This window comes from Hoplias malabaricus, chromosome 9, assembly GCF_029633855.1.
Source record: "Hoplias malabaricus isolate fHopMal1 chromosome 9, fHopMal1.hap1, whole genome shotgun sequence".
Taxonomy (NCBI): Eukaryota; Metazoa; Chordata; class Actinopteri; order Characiformes; family Erythrinidae; genus Hoplias; species Hoplias malabaricus.
Window position 1 is genome coordinate 28,911,066 of NC_089808.1, and position 16,937 is coordinate 28,928,002.

At 36.6% G+C, this 16,937-nt stretch overlaps 1 protein-coding gene across 4 annotated transcripts; it reads right to left on the reverse strand.

Moving 5' to 3' along the window:
• Nucleotides 1–123: 123 nt before the first annotated feature.
• acox3 (acyl-CoA oxidase 3, pristanoyl) lies at nucleotides 124–16,581 on the reverse strand. Of its 4 annotated transcripts, none has more exons than XM_066680809.1 (19): nucleotides 16,483–16,581; nucleotides 16,191–16,370; nucleotides 14,672–14,847; nucleotides 14,200–14,433; nucleotides 13,925–13,999; nucleotides 12,462–12,551; nucleotides 12,190–12,333; nucleotides 11,863–11,951; nucleotides 11,589–11,685; nucleotides 10,951–11,133; nucleotides 10,015–10,137; nucleotides 9,786–9,906; nucleotides 9,058–9,180; nucleotides 8,664–8,777; nucleotides 6,334–6,449; nucleotides 4,593–4,767; nucleotides 4,406–4,473; nucleotides 4,167–4,253; nucleotides 124–2,020 (listed from the first exon to the last, which is right to left on the reverse strand). In XM_066680809.1, exons 3-19 carry the CDS (start codon nucleotides 14,837–14,839, stop codon nucleotides 1,901–1,903), a joined length of 2,127 nt encoding a protein of 708 aa, XP_066536906.1. In that variant the 5' UTR covers nucleotides 14,840–14,847; nucleotides 16,191–16,370; nucleotides 16,483–16,581; the 3' UTR covers nucleotides 124–1,900. The 4 variants fall into 4 exon arrangements, with proteins under 4 accessions (XP_066536906.1, XP_066536907.1, XP_066536908.1 ...); XM_066680810.1 differs by having other exon boundaries at nucleotides 14,672–14,850; XM_066680811.1 differs by lacking the exons at nucleotides 16,191–16,370; nucleotides 16,483–16,581 and adding an exon at nucleotides 16,005–16,065.
• Between the last annotated feature and the right edge of the window lie 356 nt (nucleotides 16,582–16,937).

A 16,937-nucleotide genomic window follows, 5' to 3' on the forward strand; every position in this document is an offset into this window, starting at 1 on the left:
GTTATAATTTATATATTAGTCTAAACATTGGAATATATATCATATCTCATAAATATATATATATATATATATATATATATATATATATATGATATGATATATATTCCCCCTTGGTTTTATTCATAATGAAAAATTATTAGAAATCAAATCTGAAGCACATTATTTTGAATTATTTTAACTTTTAGAAAAAGTACCAAAAAAAATTCCATAAAGTTTCATAAATGTATTAATTTTATGAGTATTTATTATAATTACATTTATTAAAATGTGCTAACATAAATCTAATCTCAGTATCAGTATCACACAAGATCAAACTTAATATATTTTAAAACATTTAATACAATTACCAACATGATAAGAACAAATAAATCACAACTATGGTGAGTATTACTGTAATGAATAATACAACTTGGCAATAAGGCTTTACCTTGGCTTTTCTCAGATGAAAATATTATAATATCCGTACTCTTTGGTGGCCTGTGAAATCAAGAAATCAATTACACGAACCCTAATCTTCAAATATGATTATACCACAGTTAGTTCCAACCCCACAATGTGATTGGCTGAGAGAAACTGTAAAATTGTCAGTATTGCACTCTGACTGAAGCTCTTTAAATATTACTAATCATGTCGGCACTTACAAGACTGCGGGTAAAGGATGATGGGGGTAGGCTGCCTGAGCAGCACAAACTGTGACAACATCAATGACGGTCAAACTAAAACTCTATTGAGACTAAAGTCTTACATTGCAGCAGACATGTTTTCCACTTTCTGATTAAAAACAGAAATTTGCAAGGAAATAAAAACAGGAAAATGCCATATTATTTGACTTTTGGAGTTGTGGGCAAGGCAACTCGGCTAATCCAGGCAAATCCCTGTAAACAGTGGAAAAGCATGACTCTTTCCTGACCTGTTAACCTCTGGCTCTGGTTCTATTCTGGTTAAAACAGACAGCAGATCTGTGAAGTGACACCTACTTAGTTCCCATCAAAACTAGTGCAAATGAGGTCGGGTTCCAGAAGCAAAAAAGATTCTAAGAATCCTGAATGGAACAAGTATAAGAACCAGAGTTCGTAGTCGATAAGTGCTCAGAGAGAACTGGGACTATCTTACCTTACAGAATGTTCATAAAGAGTCTTTATGTTAAAGGGTATTTCAACAGATTTTTCTAAAACTATGTCAAATGTTTTCACTGCACTATAGACATAACTAAGTCATTAGGAGTGGTTGGAATGGAGTAATATAAAGAAACACTCCTATGCAGAGGTTTTAGAGTGGTTATGACAGGATCCAGAGTGCAGCAATGTTTTCAACCCAAATATAACTATTTTATTTACCCTCTAAAACAACCAGTGAACCTATTTGTGAGTTTGTGTATCTATTTCTGATAATGATCAACAGTGGCAAATCTGAAATATATCAGTTTATTGCCTTGTAGTGCTCTCTACCAGAAATGCATATCTCAGGCTGCACATTCCTCTCCATTTAAGGTAACAAAATTATGACATGGCTTTTAAAATGCAATAAATGCTTTCAATGTCAAATATCCTTGGTATGTTTCTGAAAGAGTCCTACATGCAAGACCACTGTGAGTGACTTTACATATTAAATATACATATTCACACCAATGTGAATAATTTCCCTTTACAATACAGTGACAATGAAGAAATTCAAAAGAATCCCACACTGCACTGGATTAATAATCTAACTAACAAACATGCTCTGAATGTAATAAAACAGTCTCCTAGCAGGCCACCTGAGCTCATTATAAAAGATATCTGCAGTTAATGCTTTGTTAATTTAGATTTAGATCAATAAAACTAATGAAACTATAATTTATTAAAGACCGTATTTGCCATTGCAACAGACAGTCTGTGCTTTGTCTGCATTCCAAGAACATTTAGAGCTTGGCTCGGAGAGATCCCACTGTAGGTTTGTTGAAACAGAACTCAGCCCACCAGGACGGACGCTCCAGAACATTCTTGCCCTGCATGACTGTGGCCCATAAGTTCTTATAGAGCTAAAACAAAAAGAAACAAAACATCAAAATGACAAAATGCATACACACTTTAAAAATGCTGCCAAATTCAGCTTAATGCACTGAAAATATGTTTATTAACAAACCTTATTAGCTTCAGCGCAACACTCATATGACAATACACTAGCACTATATAAGTTGACTTAAGCAGCAGGACTCAATCCAACAGTCCTTGGTGTTTCACAAGTCAGAAATCCTCTTTACAGGAACTAGAGGAGTGGAGTCAGAATGGAGCCAGTGCCGGAATGAAGAGTAACTTTCCAGTAAATACTGACTCAACTATAAACAAGCCTCAAGTGTGTGTGACCTACAAGTGGAATCAGTGAAAATGTGTACACGTGTGTGTGTGTGTGCGCGCGTCTGTCTGTCTGTCTCACTGTTTTGTTAAATGTCTGGGTCTCTCTATTTAGATGTAAATAAAAGGGCTGCCTGTTCTTTCACCTAAAATGTTATGGTCCAGTGGACAATGGATCAACAGTGTAGAGAAAACATATTTAATTGGGAACCAACGTGACTTGTCAAAGTGGGATCACATAAAATTAAATCCCCTTGAGGGCAATGGCTCAGCAAACATGCCTTTGTGTGCAGTTTGGTAGTAACTCAGCTTTCAGCTTTAGTTGTTTAGTAATATGTGACAATGTTAATATATAAGGACTGTTTAAGAGTGCCTAAGCACTGGATGTATTCATTTAAAAAAGTGTTGCTGATTTTTATAGTGACAAAGTGTTTTTACCTGTAAACAGTGTGTAATCATAGGCACTCTGTACTAACATCTGTAGGCAGTAAAACATTATTTTTAGCTTATCTGATTAGTGTGTTCAAACATTGACAATCCCTAAAGTGAGCCTTCACAATTTTTCCTTAAAAAGGAGGATACGTATCTTCATATTCGGTTAGAAAATTATATAGGGGCAGGATAGCATTTATGAGCCAAAGAAAGAGCACTGAACAGCTTTCTGCAAGAATAACAGTCTCTGAATTGCCATGGCTCAGAGGCTAGGGCTAAGAGGTCAAAAAGTATGGTTCCTTGTAAGTAGTATGAAAAATACACATATACCGTATTTTCCGCACTATAAGGCGCACCTAAAAAACTCAAATTATCTCAAAAGCCGACAGTGCGCCTTATAATCCGGTGCGCCTTATATATGGACCAATATTGAGCCACAACAGGTCTCGCAACTACGATAAGCAGCCGCCTACTTCATTTTCTTCCGTGCGCGGTGCATGCTGGATATATACCGGTATATATATTTCATTTCCATTTGTTTTTATGTAAAGACCCCAAAATGGCTCCTATTAAGAGACACGCATATGATGCAGAGTTTAAACTCAAGGCGATCAGTCACGCAGAAGAACACGGGAATAGAGCAGCAGCAAGAGAATTTAACATTAACGAATCAATGGTGCGAAAGTGGAGGAAGCAACAAGATGACCTACGCCAAGTAAAGAAGACTAAACAGAGTTTCCGAGGGAATAAAGCGAGACACTACATGTTTTACCTTAAACTACGCTGGGTTGTAATCTATTAATAAAGTTGAACTGACCTATCTGACTGTTTTGTTGACATTCCCTTTAGCGCAGCTCCATCTAATTGATGCATAACGTAACCCCCAGCCTCTACTGTAGCGTCTATTGTATGCGCCTTATAATCCGGTGCGCCTTATATATGGACAAAGTTTTAAAATAGGTCATTCAATGAAGGTGCGCCTTATAATCCGGTGCGCCTTATAGTGCGGAAAATACGGTACTGTTTGCAGACTTGTAGTGTCTTAGGTTAAAGTCCTTTACAAAGGCACTTAAACGCAAGCTGTTTTCAAATGTTTTAATTCACTAAATGAATGAATGAATGTGAATATTTAGATCAGATGAGTTATTAGTTGTACTATTAATACTAAGTGACAACCTATACATTTTTGAACACTTCAAACAAAAAGGTAGTAATGTATTTACATTTGGTAATGACAACTTGTCACAAAATATAATAATAATAATAATAATAATAATAATAATAATAATAAAAATGTGTACATATATAAGTTTCTAATGGGTTACCAAAATACATGCGCATGAGTAGGGGAGTGTAGGTGTGTTTTCACAGCTGAGTGTAGAGCAACAGCAGGTCTCTTACCTCACCATCAGCTTTGCCAATGGGTGAGTTCACAATAAAGTCAGGAGGTGCAATCACGTCAACCAAAGCCACGGCATCATCTTTTAGCTGGGGATAGTAAGATTCAAATATTTATCTTAAAAAATCTGAGTCTTTACCAATTTTATTGTTTTTGTTTGTTTATATGTGGTGCATGTGTCATGTATTTGTTTATGTGTATGTGTCATCTTTATATGTTTTCATGCTGAGAGAATCCTGACCTGTTCACAGAGAGCAAGAATAGCATTCTGGACTAGGTCTGCAGGCTCCTTACCAGAGAAATAACCTCCTAATGGAACAAAAAAAAAAATCTGTGTATTTATTAAATCACACTGTAGGGAAAAATTACATTACTTAATACTATGACATCTATATAACATAAAATAGAGAAGGCACAGAAAAGCCTACCCTGGTATAGGATGGCCATATGATTGGTGAGAGTCCAGAGGCCGTAGAGTGCACAAAGTTTCCTCAAAACCGATCTGAGATTTGCTGGGGTTTCCTCATTGTCCAGCAGATCATGGAAACGCTGCAGAACTGTGTGTTCAATGTAGGCTATCGCCAGTGAGCGACTGTAATATACCTATATAGAGAGAACATTAAAACATTAAAAATAATAATAATAAATAAAAATAAAATGAAGTATCCACTCAGATGCACACAGAGTGCTGAAGCTTAAAGCAGTCAGTTTACTACCCTAAAGTCAAAACTCAGTTTATGATGAATCAAATGGAAAAATCAACACAGAGAATGAAGTGAGTAAGGTCTTAAGAGGTTATCACCAGGATGAATGTTACAGTCAAGTCTGGTGTTAAAGAAATTCACCACTGCTTTTCCTAAGTTTTATTATTTACTAAAGTATATATTCATTACTACTGCTCCTTCTACTACAAATAATATGTACAATAATAAAGATAGAAATCAAGTTCATGAACTCAAAAGGTATGTTTAGTGATGTTGGTAAGTGACTTTTACTTAAATGTCAAATGTTACAAATTATTAGGCAGTTCACAATTACTACAATGAAAAAAAAGCTTTAAAATTCAGGTAAATAAACTGTCCTAATAATCTGCCAGAACATATCACACCATATATAAGATGAGCTCTCTTCCTTGGTTAATTAGTATCCATGCTGCTGTACATTTTAGAGGATGCCATGTCTGCTTCTGTTGTAAGTGCATTTTAATATGGTTTTTAGTTTTAATAGCCTAGTTTTACAAGCTGATTTGTAGCCAACTTAAGTCTCTTTCATAGTCCACATCTGAGGTCACTTGGCAGGTTATACTCTGTGTTGGAGAGAATGACACTAGAATAACTGATGTCAGCCAGAGAGGAGGAGAAGGGTGGGGTACAACATGTGGAGTTAGACACTTTTTGGGTGGAGTGGGACTTGTGTTGGACATCTGCCAGCTCTCTAAACTCCTGCTCTTATATCATGTCCTTGTAGCCCCATTCCATGACATTTCTTTATGGCCAGACCCTCAAACCAGAGTACTGACCTTTTCCATATGTGCTGTAATTACAAGCAATTCTTCTTAATCTATTACAGTAACTGTGGGGGTTGCTTATGTTTAGAATGAATGATGCAGTACTGTCACCAGAAACCAGAGCAAATAAACTTTGCTGTATGCAAAATCAAAGTATGCATTACCTGTGTACCCTATCCAAGAAAATAAGCACAAGTTTCCCTACAGAGAACACACACCTGTAAATTGTAATATAAAATTATCAGTAATTTGCTGAAATTAGTGCTTTAATGCTCCATTATGTAAAATCTTGCAAAATGTGCATTCTCTAACATATTACTTTACAGGCAAAAGAAAGCAATCTTTAGAACATTGAATCTGATGCAATGCAGTAAAAGGTCCTTTAAGTAAGTGCAGTACCATGTTCGGGTTCGACTTAGAGACAAGTTATAAAATTTTGGCTTTATTTAGAATATATGTGATTACTTAGCACTGCGCTGTAAATCAACACTTTGAATAGAGCAATCTGCTTCTACTACTGATACAACTGATATCATATTTTATGCGTTTCTCTTCTCACAGAAGAGCATTCAGGGCTGACCTAAGAGAGATCACGGTACTGCATATTGTATCAATTCACACAGATGATTCAGAGTGCAGAAAAGTACAGAGTGCAGGTGTACCTGGCTGTTATTGCGAGCCTCAAAGTCTCCCAAACCCAGAGCCTTCTGCTGGGCCAACTTCCTCTCACTCTCCCCAAGCAGAAAACACACCAGCCATTTATACGCTGCCAGAGGCACTGAAGACAAAGTACAAAAAAGATAAAATCAGACATAAAAATCAAAATGTTATAGCAGTAAGAGTAGGCAATACAAAAATATTTAGAATTACTGTAATAAACAGTTAATAATTAAGCTTTTCTGAGCATATATTGTATATACTCAGAACTCTAAGACCACTTGCATGTTTCACTACATGCATGATAAGTCTTCTTGTCCTGGATTTTGAGCAGTGCATTAAGTAACATGTTGAATAAATATTAACCACACTCAGTTTTTGATAGTATTTTTAATAGGGCACTTTATTCTTTATTATTCCGATTCACCTTAATAATTATAATATTTAATGCATATTGTGTATTGTTAAAACCTCTTAAAGTATCAGAATGTTATTTCTATATCACCCAGCTCTATGCTGCATCAAGTATAACATTATAAAAAACATAAGCATGACCACCACATATGAAAGCCAATGTATTTAGGTGTATTTTAGAACTCTGATATCTCCTGTAAAAAGTTCACACACTTTGATTTTTATACATTTTGTACACAGCTGTAGTACACAATGTTCCCTCAAACCAAATTGATAAATGAGAAAAACAAATGGTCAGGGACTAGAGGAAAAGCTGATATACTGGGACAGGTATTAATGATCATGTAAAAAACAGGTGGGGAGGACTTGGACGAATCAAATCTAACTATCCGGTCAAATTATTTAGCTTTTAAAGACCTACTTGTATACCCACTCCTTCACACATGATTAGAAACCCTGACAGCATGGTATGCACCTTATTTTTGTGTGGATGTTTAAAGCATGAGAAATGTTGACAGAAAATAAAGTCCTGTAAAACTTAATATTGGGTAAATTAGTTTGCTAGAACCATTAGAAAGGAAATGAGCAAGTTTGGTTTTGACATTTGAAAGTCTACAAGACCCCAGAGTTTGAAATTTTGGTCAAAAGCAACATGCTTACTCTAACACCATTCACAGACTGTGAAAAATGTGCTGGTACATTTCACAGTGCACTCAGTCTACTAACATCTGGTCAGTGATGTCACTTTAGCTGTCCTGTATGGGGATGGGTTCAGAACTTGGATTACCCTAACCCAATACCAAACTAACAGCAGAGGAATCAGGAGATTAATGTACAGGCATGTACTGTGAAACACAGGAGTAAAACAGCCTTCAATTGCCATATATCATCACCATCCAATAGAAACCAATAATTCTGTCATCTTCCCTTAACTTGGAATTAATGCTCATTGCATACAATTATTAATACATTTTCCATTTCCAAAATTTACTCTTAGGAAACACAAGGCTCTGTTCTGAAAATGTTGATATGCTTTCAGAACCTTGTTATATCCATCAGTGCCTTCAAAATATTTCCTTGACACATTGTTCATGTTAAATACTGGGTGACAGAGCATAACGCACAGCAAGTATTCCTCTATGCCTCTTTGTCAAATTAAAAATGGCCATCCTTTACTGGTTAACAGTCAGTGCAGATGTAGAACAGATGTGCTGTAGAGGCCTTGCCCCAGGATTAGCATTCCTCACTGAAAGGGCGTCTACACCACAGAATAACAATCTTATTACAGTAAAATACACATGCAACAGGACACCTTTTGTGTTTTAAAGGATTTTTTATTGTCTGAGAAACCTCTCAGAGTTTTTTAGGAGAGTTTGTACCTCAACCCATTGTAGTTGAGTCATTTTGCAAAGTAAACAAGCAAGAAAAATGGCAAGGAAGCAAGGAAAAACAATCTTTTACATCAGGGTTTCAAAATGCCATCTTGAAGGATAAAGATAAATATTTTCATGAGGCGTTCCTTGGCGTAACATTATGCTGATGGAGCTTAGTGAGGTATTTCCCAAACAAATTAAGAGATATTTTGTAACAGTTTCAAATGTCTTGAACTCACGTCAACAGATTAATGAATATTAATAAATATATTAATAAATATATAATATACAAATACAAACTAGCTTAGATGACTGCTCCACACACAAGTTGGTACCTCAGATAAATTCAAGAATATTTGGGAACTAAACTCTTCTCAGTGACAAAATGTCATCTTTTGTTGACACTATGATCACATATTTGAGAAAAAGACAAAACAAAATAATTGTAATGAGTTATGAGGAACTGACCATTCAAAAAAAGTGAAGTGAAGTGCAGGGGGTCTTTGTAGATGTATCTTTTTCATGTGTTTTTAAAAAAGCTAACATACCTGCAGAGTCCATGCACTTGTCCACAGAGGCAGCTGTGAACCTGCTCTCCAAAATCCTTTTCCAGTCATCCAGAAAGTTTACTGTCTCCAGTGGAGACTCTATCCTCCCTTTTCCTAGGAGTGAGTGTGTGTGCACAAACAGAGAGAGACAGGGAGACAGAGAGAGAAAGAGAGAGAAAAGGGGGAATTATTAGCCTATAGAGGGTGATAAACACATAAAGAAGTAATAATGCAAAGAAAGGGGTCAATCTAAATAAAATGTCTTACTAAAACTACCTTCATACATAATAATAACAACTTCAATATGCCGCATAACTCAGAATGACCCCTCTTTTTAGCACTCTGTATTAGCATGCAGACTCTAGTGATAAAGCCTGTGTGCTGACAGACAGACCCTGTTGTTTGTGCTGTAGCAAGCTGAGTAAGTAGTTGCTGGTCTGTTGCAGTAGGACATTGTTATCCCCTTCATATGTGCAGTTGGGATCACAGTCATCACGGATGTCTCCAAGACGGTTCACTAAGAAAAGAATAAAATCTCATTTAGGTGACAACAGTAATCAATGCAGCCACACACACACACACCTATATATATATATATATATAGTATAGTATATATATATAGTTTTTCTGTCAATTCAGCTTCATGGTTTACATCGGAAACCTCAAATTACACTGTTTGGCTGCTTAATGCTTTTCTGTGAGTTAAATTTCCCCTCCTAAGACATGGTAGTACAATGTTAAATCAATGCTATATACAGCACTAAAATGCAAACTAAGTAGAATTGAACTAAACTCCAAACCATTATAATAAATCATGCATTTAGCCACTGCTCTTCAAGTACTGAAGAATCTCACAATGTGCTCAGAAAAGCATGAGGTAACTGAGGGCGATTTAATTATGAAAAATATACAGCAATAATGCCGACCCCTAAATTACTTCATGAAATCTAGGCCCCTTTTTCACATGCACTTTTACTTGGTTATTTCTATGTGACTAAATGTGCTGCAATACTGGGAAATCACAAAAAATGACTGGGAAACGAACCCGGTATTATGAGTGTAAATAGTGCTTTAGTGTCTGAAAGAGACAGTAGAAATGTTAAAGCTACAAGCAGAACTCACTGGCCAGGTATCCATGTCCACCACAGGCCTCACGGCACTCCTGAATACCCCGCTGAGCTGTCCATGAACCTAGAGGCTTACTTGAGCAGGATATAGCATGGATTTCTCTACCTAGCTCAGCCTTCAGATGCAGAATACAGAAACACACATGCACACGAAAGAAAAATGAGCATACGTTGAAGTGATCAGAGCATTTATTGGTTTAAGGCTAACTGCAGCATGAGTATACCTGTCTTTCACTGTAGTCCTTCATAAGGAGGCCAAGTTGAAACTCCACAAAGTTCATGTAGGAGGATCTGGAGAAGAAATCCAGCGCATAAACAGCTGCTAAATATGGAATGAGGCGCCATTGCTGAAATCGAACACATATAATCAGGAGTTTATTCTTCGATAAATAAAATATACTACTACAAATTACAGATTAAAAAGATAAAAGTTGTCTGTTCCAAAAAACAACCACAGCTGTGCCCTCTGGTTTCACTTTTCTTGGTTAGAATTCCTTGGAATCATGTCCCACAAAGTGCTGTTTTGTTGAGTACAGAGAAGCCAATATCTCTTCATTTAGCTTCAGATTATTTGTGTAGCTTTATTGTGTGCAGCTTTGAAGAGATCTAGGCCAAGGCCTTAGCACTTTAGTTTTCTGGCTGTTTTCCAGTAAAATGAGCTAAAAATAAATGTTAATGGGTCAAATTTGACAAATTACACTAGAGAAAAATCTGACATAATAATGTTTTTCAGACCATTTGTATGTTATTATACTACAGAATTTTCTCAACTTGAAATGTGACTGGTTCATTACATTAGTCTGTAATCTATCAGTGATAACCAGCTGTAAAACAGTTAACAGATATTATAAATTTATTACAGATCTACTAAGACTACAGACACTGATGTTCCACCACCCCCAAAAAAATAAGGTAAAAAAAGAAAAGGTAAAGAAAGAAAAAAAAGTTAAACCATCATTCTTCGTCAAAACTTTATTTACTAGAAGAAAAAAAAAGAGGAGAATTCCACCATAACGTGAAGAAAACAATTTAAGTCACACCTATGAAATTTACCTGTTGTGTGGTGATAACACTGGCATGTAACTAACATGGATGTATGCTTTTCTATGGTAATGTAATGTGGGGGGGGGGGGGGTCAATGAGAGATGAGTTGGAAGTACCTGCAGCTGATACTCCAATACTGGGATCTCCTCATCCTCTTTTGGCCCAAATTGGCATCGAGTGGCAGAAAAACGTACTGCGACTGTTAAGGCCAACTTCAAATTCACCACAGCCATTCTTGTAATGGAAACTCTGCCTCCAGACAACGCACCCAGAGAAGCCCCAAAACGCTTACTGGGGTCCTGAGAGAGGGTAAGTTCATGTGTGAGAGAGTGAGCGAGAGAGAGAGAGAGAGAGAGAGAGAGAGAGAGAGAGAGAGAGAGAGAGAGAGAGAGACTCATTACCTCACATGACACTGCAAATAAACAGAAATCTTTGTGTTTAGTTAGGCATTACTCCTGGTACAGCATCTGAGCTAACAACTTTAGTTTGTTTTCCTCTTCAAGAGTTTCCATCAGTCACTTTAGTGAACTGCTTTGCACCAACTGCACTGTTTATTTAAAATGAAAATGTGTGAGATACTTGAAGGCACATCCAGAATGGAGGCGAAAATGAGACATTTTTCCTTATGGTAACTGAATAATATTTCAGATATACTGAATTGTTTTCACCTTTTCAATATTGTACTCTTGCCTGAATGAGGTTGGAGCATAGAATTGCACATTGTATTTTAAACTGAAATAAAGATTGTGATGACCTTAAAAGGAGTCACATATCGTCCGTCGGGTGTTACATCTCCTGTTTTATTAAGCAGATTTTCCCGAGGGATCCTGACATTGTGAAAAACTGCAAAACTGGCATGTAAAAAGACACAAATATTATGCAATCAGCTGTACTTAAATATTCAATACAACATCTCTTTATAGTCACTGCCACCTGGTGGTATATTACAGGAATTAACCCTTATAACACTGCTAAGGGAGAAACCTCACATGCACCCATAAACAGCAATGTACAGTTGTAGTACTCACCCATTGTCCAGTCCATTTTGGCCCAATTTTTTTCCCATGTCTCCAACCATCACTCCTGGCATTGCCAGCAATGTTTTGGGATCCCTGACCTGCAACATCAAAATAATATGCCACATGAATATACACGAGACAGATGAGTCAGGGATCATTCCGATTCCAGTGTATATCACACTTCATTACAAGGCCTGTATCACCAATGATTCAAGTGTTCCTCAGGGTTACTCTAGACATGCTGGGGATTCCAGTCAAATCTGAAAAAATTACATCAATAAAGTGGATGAGTGGATGAATAAGTATGCAAATATAAACTGCAATAAAGAAAATGACCTGAACCACAAAAGAGTGTAAACCATGGCAGAGTCCATCAGGGGTGTAAAGTTGTGCAAATACTACAGCATGTGTGGCCGTTTTTCCCAGATTTCCTATCCAGAATTTTGCTGCTTCAAAGTCTGGAGAGTTTATTATGAACTCCTATGAGGGAGAGAATAGAGAGAAGAGAGAGAGAGAACTGTAAAAATCAGAGATCAGGATCTCTACTTTAAAGCTATATTTATTATTATAAGATGTTGAGCATCATAACGAATAAGGAAAAAATGTACCTGAGTGCTGGGGTCATAAATGGCTGTTGTTCTCATGGCCCTCGTGTTGCTGCCATGGCTTAGTTCAGTCAGTGCAAAGCATCCAAAAGTCTAAACATACAACAAATGCACCTTAAAAAGTGGATCTTAAACCAATCTAGGGACTAAGATGTACAGAGGTTGGACAATGAAACTGAAACACCTATCATTTTAGTGTGGGAGGTTTCCTGGCTAAATTGGACCAGCCTGGTGGCCAATCTTCATTAATTGCACGTTGCACCAGTAAGACCATGTGCATCCAATGGTTCAAACATTGTATCCTGAAGGCGGTGCCGTGTATCAGGACGACAATGCACCAATACACACACCAAGACTGGTGAAAGATTGGTTTGATGAACATGAAAGTGAAGCCATCTCCCATGGCCTGCACAGTCACCAGATCTAAATATTATTGAGCCACTTTGGGGTGTTTTGGAGGAGCGAGTCAGGAAACGTTTTCCTCCACCAGCATCACATAGTGACCTGGCCACTATCCTGCAAGAAGAATGGCTTAAAATCCCTCTGACCACTGTTTCAGTTTCATTGTCCAAGCCCTGTATGTGATTATATTATGTAAGTTAAGATCTAGGGTTTTTATTTCACAGTGAAGACCAGCACATCCATTCCTCGACAGGAGGTATGAATACTAAATCTAGTCAGTGTGTCAGATAATAAGCTCTGGGTTGTTAATAAGACAATTTATTGTTATCAATACTGGATACTGCAAATATTGTCAGTACTTCAAACACTAAGTAACTATGTTACAAATAGAGTAGACTTCAGCAAAATATGTAAAACACTGAATTAAAAAAAAACAATAAAAAAACAAAAAAAAAACCCACTGCACTTAGAGGTTTTCATGGCTCCATATCCACCACTCAACTACAGGTGTACACATTTTATTTTAAGTGAATTAAGACAAAACCTACAAAAATAGATCATTGTTATTGTTCATTATTATTAATATACTAGCCCTCCACTAGTCCTCCACCAAAACACAAAAATATTTAAAAAATGAGCCACTTGGCCCTACCTAAAAGTATCTCATTATTTATACCATGATCATTGTTCATGCAAGGCAAAAAGGATGACCTGCTGATTGGAATAACATAAAAACAATAATATATTTACCAGTGGAATAAATCAGTCTACAACACTTGAAGCAGAAATATATACACTCCACTGAGTCATGTGCTATACAGAAATGTATATAATGTTAATACAAATTTCAATTCAGAGCAAATTCTCAAATAGTGCAGTAGGAGAGAAGTCTTAAAGAGGTTACTTAGAGTCATTCAGTGTTGTCTCCATTATGACAGTGGAGACCGAGGTTACGTTTGTTCCGAACTTTGAACCTGAGCAACCTTTAGACCCAAGTAGATCCTGAACTACATGTGTCAGCACTGGAATTTGTCAAAGAACAGCCAGAGAGTAAAACACCTTACCATCATTTCCTCAGTGTCCTGCACAAATCTCAAGTGTCTCTGAGATCCAGAGTTGGCCACTGTACCACCAAACATCTGCAAAGTGCAATGAGGTACAACAGTACATTATATAAAATAGAATTTATATAACAAATGTAACACAATTATCAAAACCATATCTTTACATTGTGATATCACCACATTCTGAGAGATCTGAGCTAACATGAATGAAAAGGTTACTCAGAGTGGTCTATTATCAGCAACAGTTTATTAAGTTAGGAGAGTGGTTGGCTCACCCCTTTGTTCAGGAAGTATTTGGCCCCTAAGGACCAGTCGTACATTCCCAGACAATCATTGAGAATGGTCATCTTCCAAGGATTCTGCATCATTTCATCCCGTGTCAGAAAGTTGTATTTAAACAACTGTTTGCAGCGGCAGAAAGTCAGTTCTCTTTTCTGCTCTACTGAAATATCCTCACCTGGTTGCCTCGCAAAGAGTGGGTCATTCTCTAGTGTCGAAAAAATATGCTGCTGCTCAATAAATAGAAAGTAAAAAGAAAGAATTGTCAGGGCAAAAATCTAAATATATCATATTCATGATGTTAAGCCACATAAGATACATCAGAACTGATCAAACATTTACTGTTTTTATAAAACCAAATCTCAATAATACTTTCATTGGTACCCAATAATCTCGCATATACCACACAATAACATAAACAAAACCATAAGCTCATTCACAAAAAAACAGTAAAATCTATAATGTTACCTTAAAAGCAATTATTTCCTCACCCTCCATGAACATCACCATTTCTTTCCAGTTGAAAGATGCTCTTTTTCTGTACTTATCTAAAGGACCACTAGGAAGGTCCGGGATGTCCACAGTCATTTTCTCTTCCAGGCTGCATTTGGCCTCTGAGGTTCCAGTGAGAGTCATATTGTCTTCTGCTTAAAGGAAATGATAAATTGCAATATCAGCCTCATTTAATAAATATATAACAGATATAAACTGTGCCAAAATCTTTCAAAAATACAGACATTAATTAATACTATCAGGTGAGTGCTACACTATGATCTACAACATGCTTCATATAATATTCTCGTAGAATTATATTACAGCAATATACATTTCTTGTGAAACACCATGCAGTAATCTGCAGTGACTGTCAAAACTAACTACAACATGTTTTATGAAAAATCCTGGTAACTTGCAGAGATCTCTTATTTGGGTTAGAATTAACTGCTCTAACATAGAAACTACACCTGGCAAAAAGGATGGGGTCACCACATGTTGAGGATGTTACTCCACCATTTTCACTGCACAGTACATCAAAAATAATTATATTTATTTACTCATTTTGGACACTTTTCTCATTTCATCATTTGAAAATAGGTTTTAAAACTACCATATAAATACCATCCTAAAAAAAATATATCCATGCCGTAATAATAAAGACTTTCTGACTTGCTCATGTAGTGTATTTGTTTATGTATGTTCATAAGTCAGACATTTAGGGATAGCAGCAATATGGTGGAAAGTGGCTCTGTGGTGGACGAATTTGTTTAAAAAAAAAAAAAAGTCAGCTGTGTGGAGGTGGTTTGGTTACAAAATATAAGATGTCCCCAAAAAAAGCACACACATGGTCATATGTAAGATATGCGAGAAGCAAGTAACAACAAAAGGGGGAAACACAACTTATTTTATTCCCCACCTCAAACCGAAGCACCCAGTTGAGGAAAGTAAAAAAGAGAACTTAAATGTTTGTGTTAGCTTATCTCCAGGAAAGGTCAGTCAACTCAGTGACATGACACACAGTCCAGATCTCAGTCCCATTGAAAGTTTATGGAGGATCACGCATTGCTCGAGAAGGTTGGAAACAATATATGTGCAACTGTATTACATTAAGTAAATCCATGATTTTAAGAATTCAGTTATTAAAAAGAAACTCTGTGGTCCTCGCCAGGGGCAGTTCAAAGTTCACCACTACAACTTGTCCTAATGTGGAGAGCAGTAATGTCATTGGTGCATTTAGAGGACTTTATTAATTATCATTTAGTGCAGTTCTAGAGTGTAAATTTGAAGTGTAAATTTCTGACCTTACTGAAATATTGTTTTAGTGGTGAGATGAACTGGTTGAAATACGTGAACTGTCCTTGAAAACTTTACTGCCGCTGTCTGCTTAACGCTAATTTCTATTCAAAGAACTGACACACAAACAAAAGTTGATAATTTCTTAGATTCAATGCATCTCCTCTACTTCTAAATTATTGTAGTGCACAGCACTCACCCGTTCAGGAGCCCGTCAGTGAACAACGCCACTTCTTCTTCTGACGGACTGACCGGGAGAGAGCACAGCGCCTCCTTCAGGACTTGACTGGATAATCACTGAAGGACAGTAACACTCGCCCTCACAGGACCATAATGAGACTGTTCTTCTGTTTGTTTGTTTTAAGGCTAGTAATCATTGCTAAAATAAAGGAAGACTTTGTGTGAAATAAAATTATGCACCAATTAATGTCTAGTGTATTTACATTTACAGGTACAATTGTACCTTGAACATTATTAATATTATCACGCACCTGGCTGATATGATACATTTTTTTAGTTTTCTAGTTATACTAGTATAATTTCTTGCTGGTACAATCGCATGACACAATTTTAAACGCTGCTAAAAAAATCTAATCATTTGGCAGTACCAAAACATGTTTACTTTCAAGCGTTTGAATCAAGTCTCCCTACAGTTGCCAGAACTGCTTCCTTCTTCTCATTCCCCACACTTAAAAACAAAGCACTATAACACCACTGATGCTCCATCAGAGATGACATTTCTTTAGTTTTTTAATGTTTGTGATTAAGTAGGCAAAAATTTTGAAGAGAAAAATAAAGGTTGCATATTTACCTTAAAATTACAGCTTTAAAAAAAAAACAAAAACAAAAAAAACCACTGCAATGCTTAACTGGCCGGAACGGAGAAGAACACCTCTATCGTTGCTCTGCACTGCAGAAACTGCACTATGAAACTTTTGGAGGAGGC

Excerpts from the sequence above, each read along its gene's own strand:
- acox3 (XM_066680809.1), bottom strand. The coding sequence starts at position 14,839 with ATGACTCTCACTGGAACCTCAGAGGCCAAATGCAGCCTGGAAGAGAAA. Across the intron at positions 14,434-14,671 it reads AGGAAATAATTGCTTTTAAG|CAGCATATTTTTTCGACACT; the intron begins GTAACATTATAG and ends TTTATTGAGCAG. Across the intron at positions 6,450-8,663 it reads CAAGTGCATGGACTCTGCAG|TGCCTCTGGCAGCGTATAAA; the intron begins GTATGTTAGCTT and ends CTTTGTCTTCAG.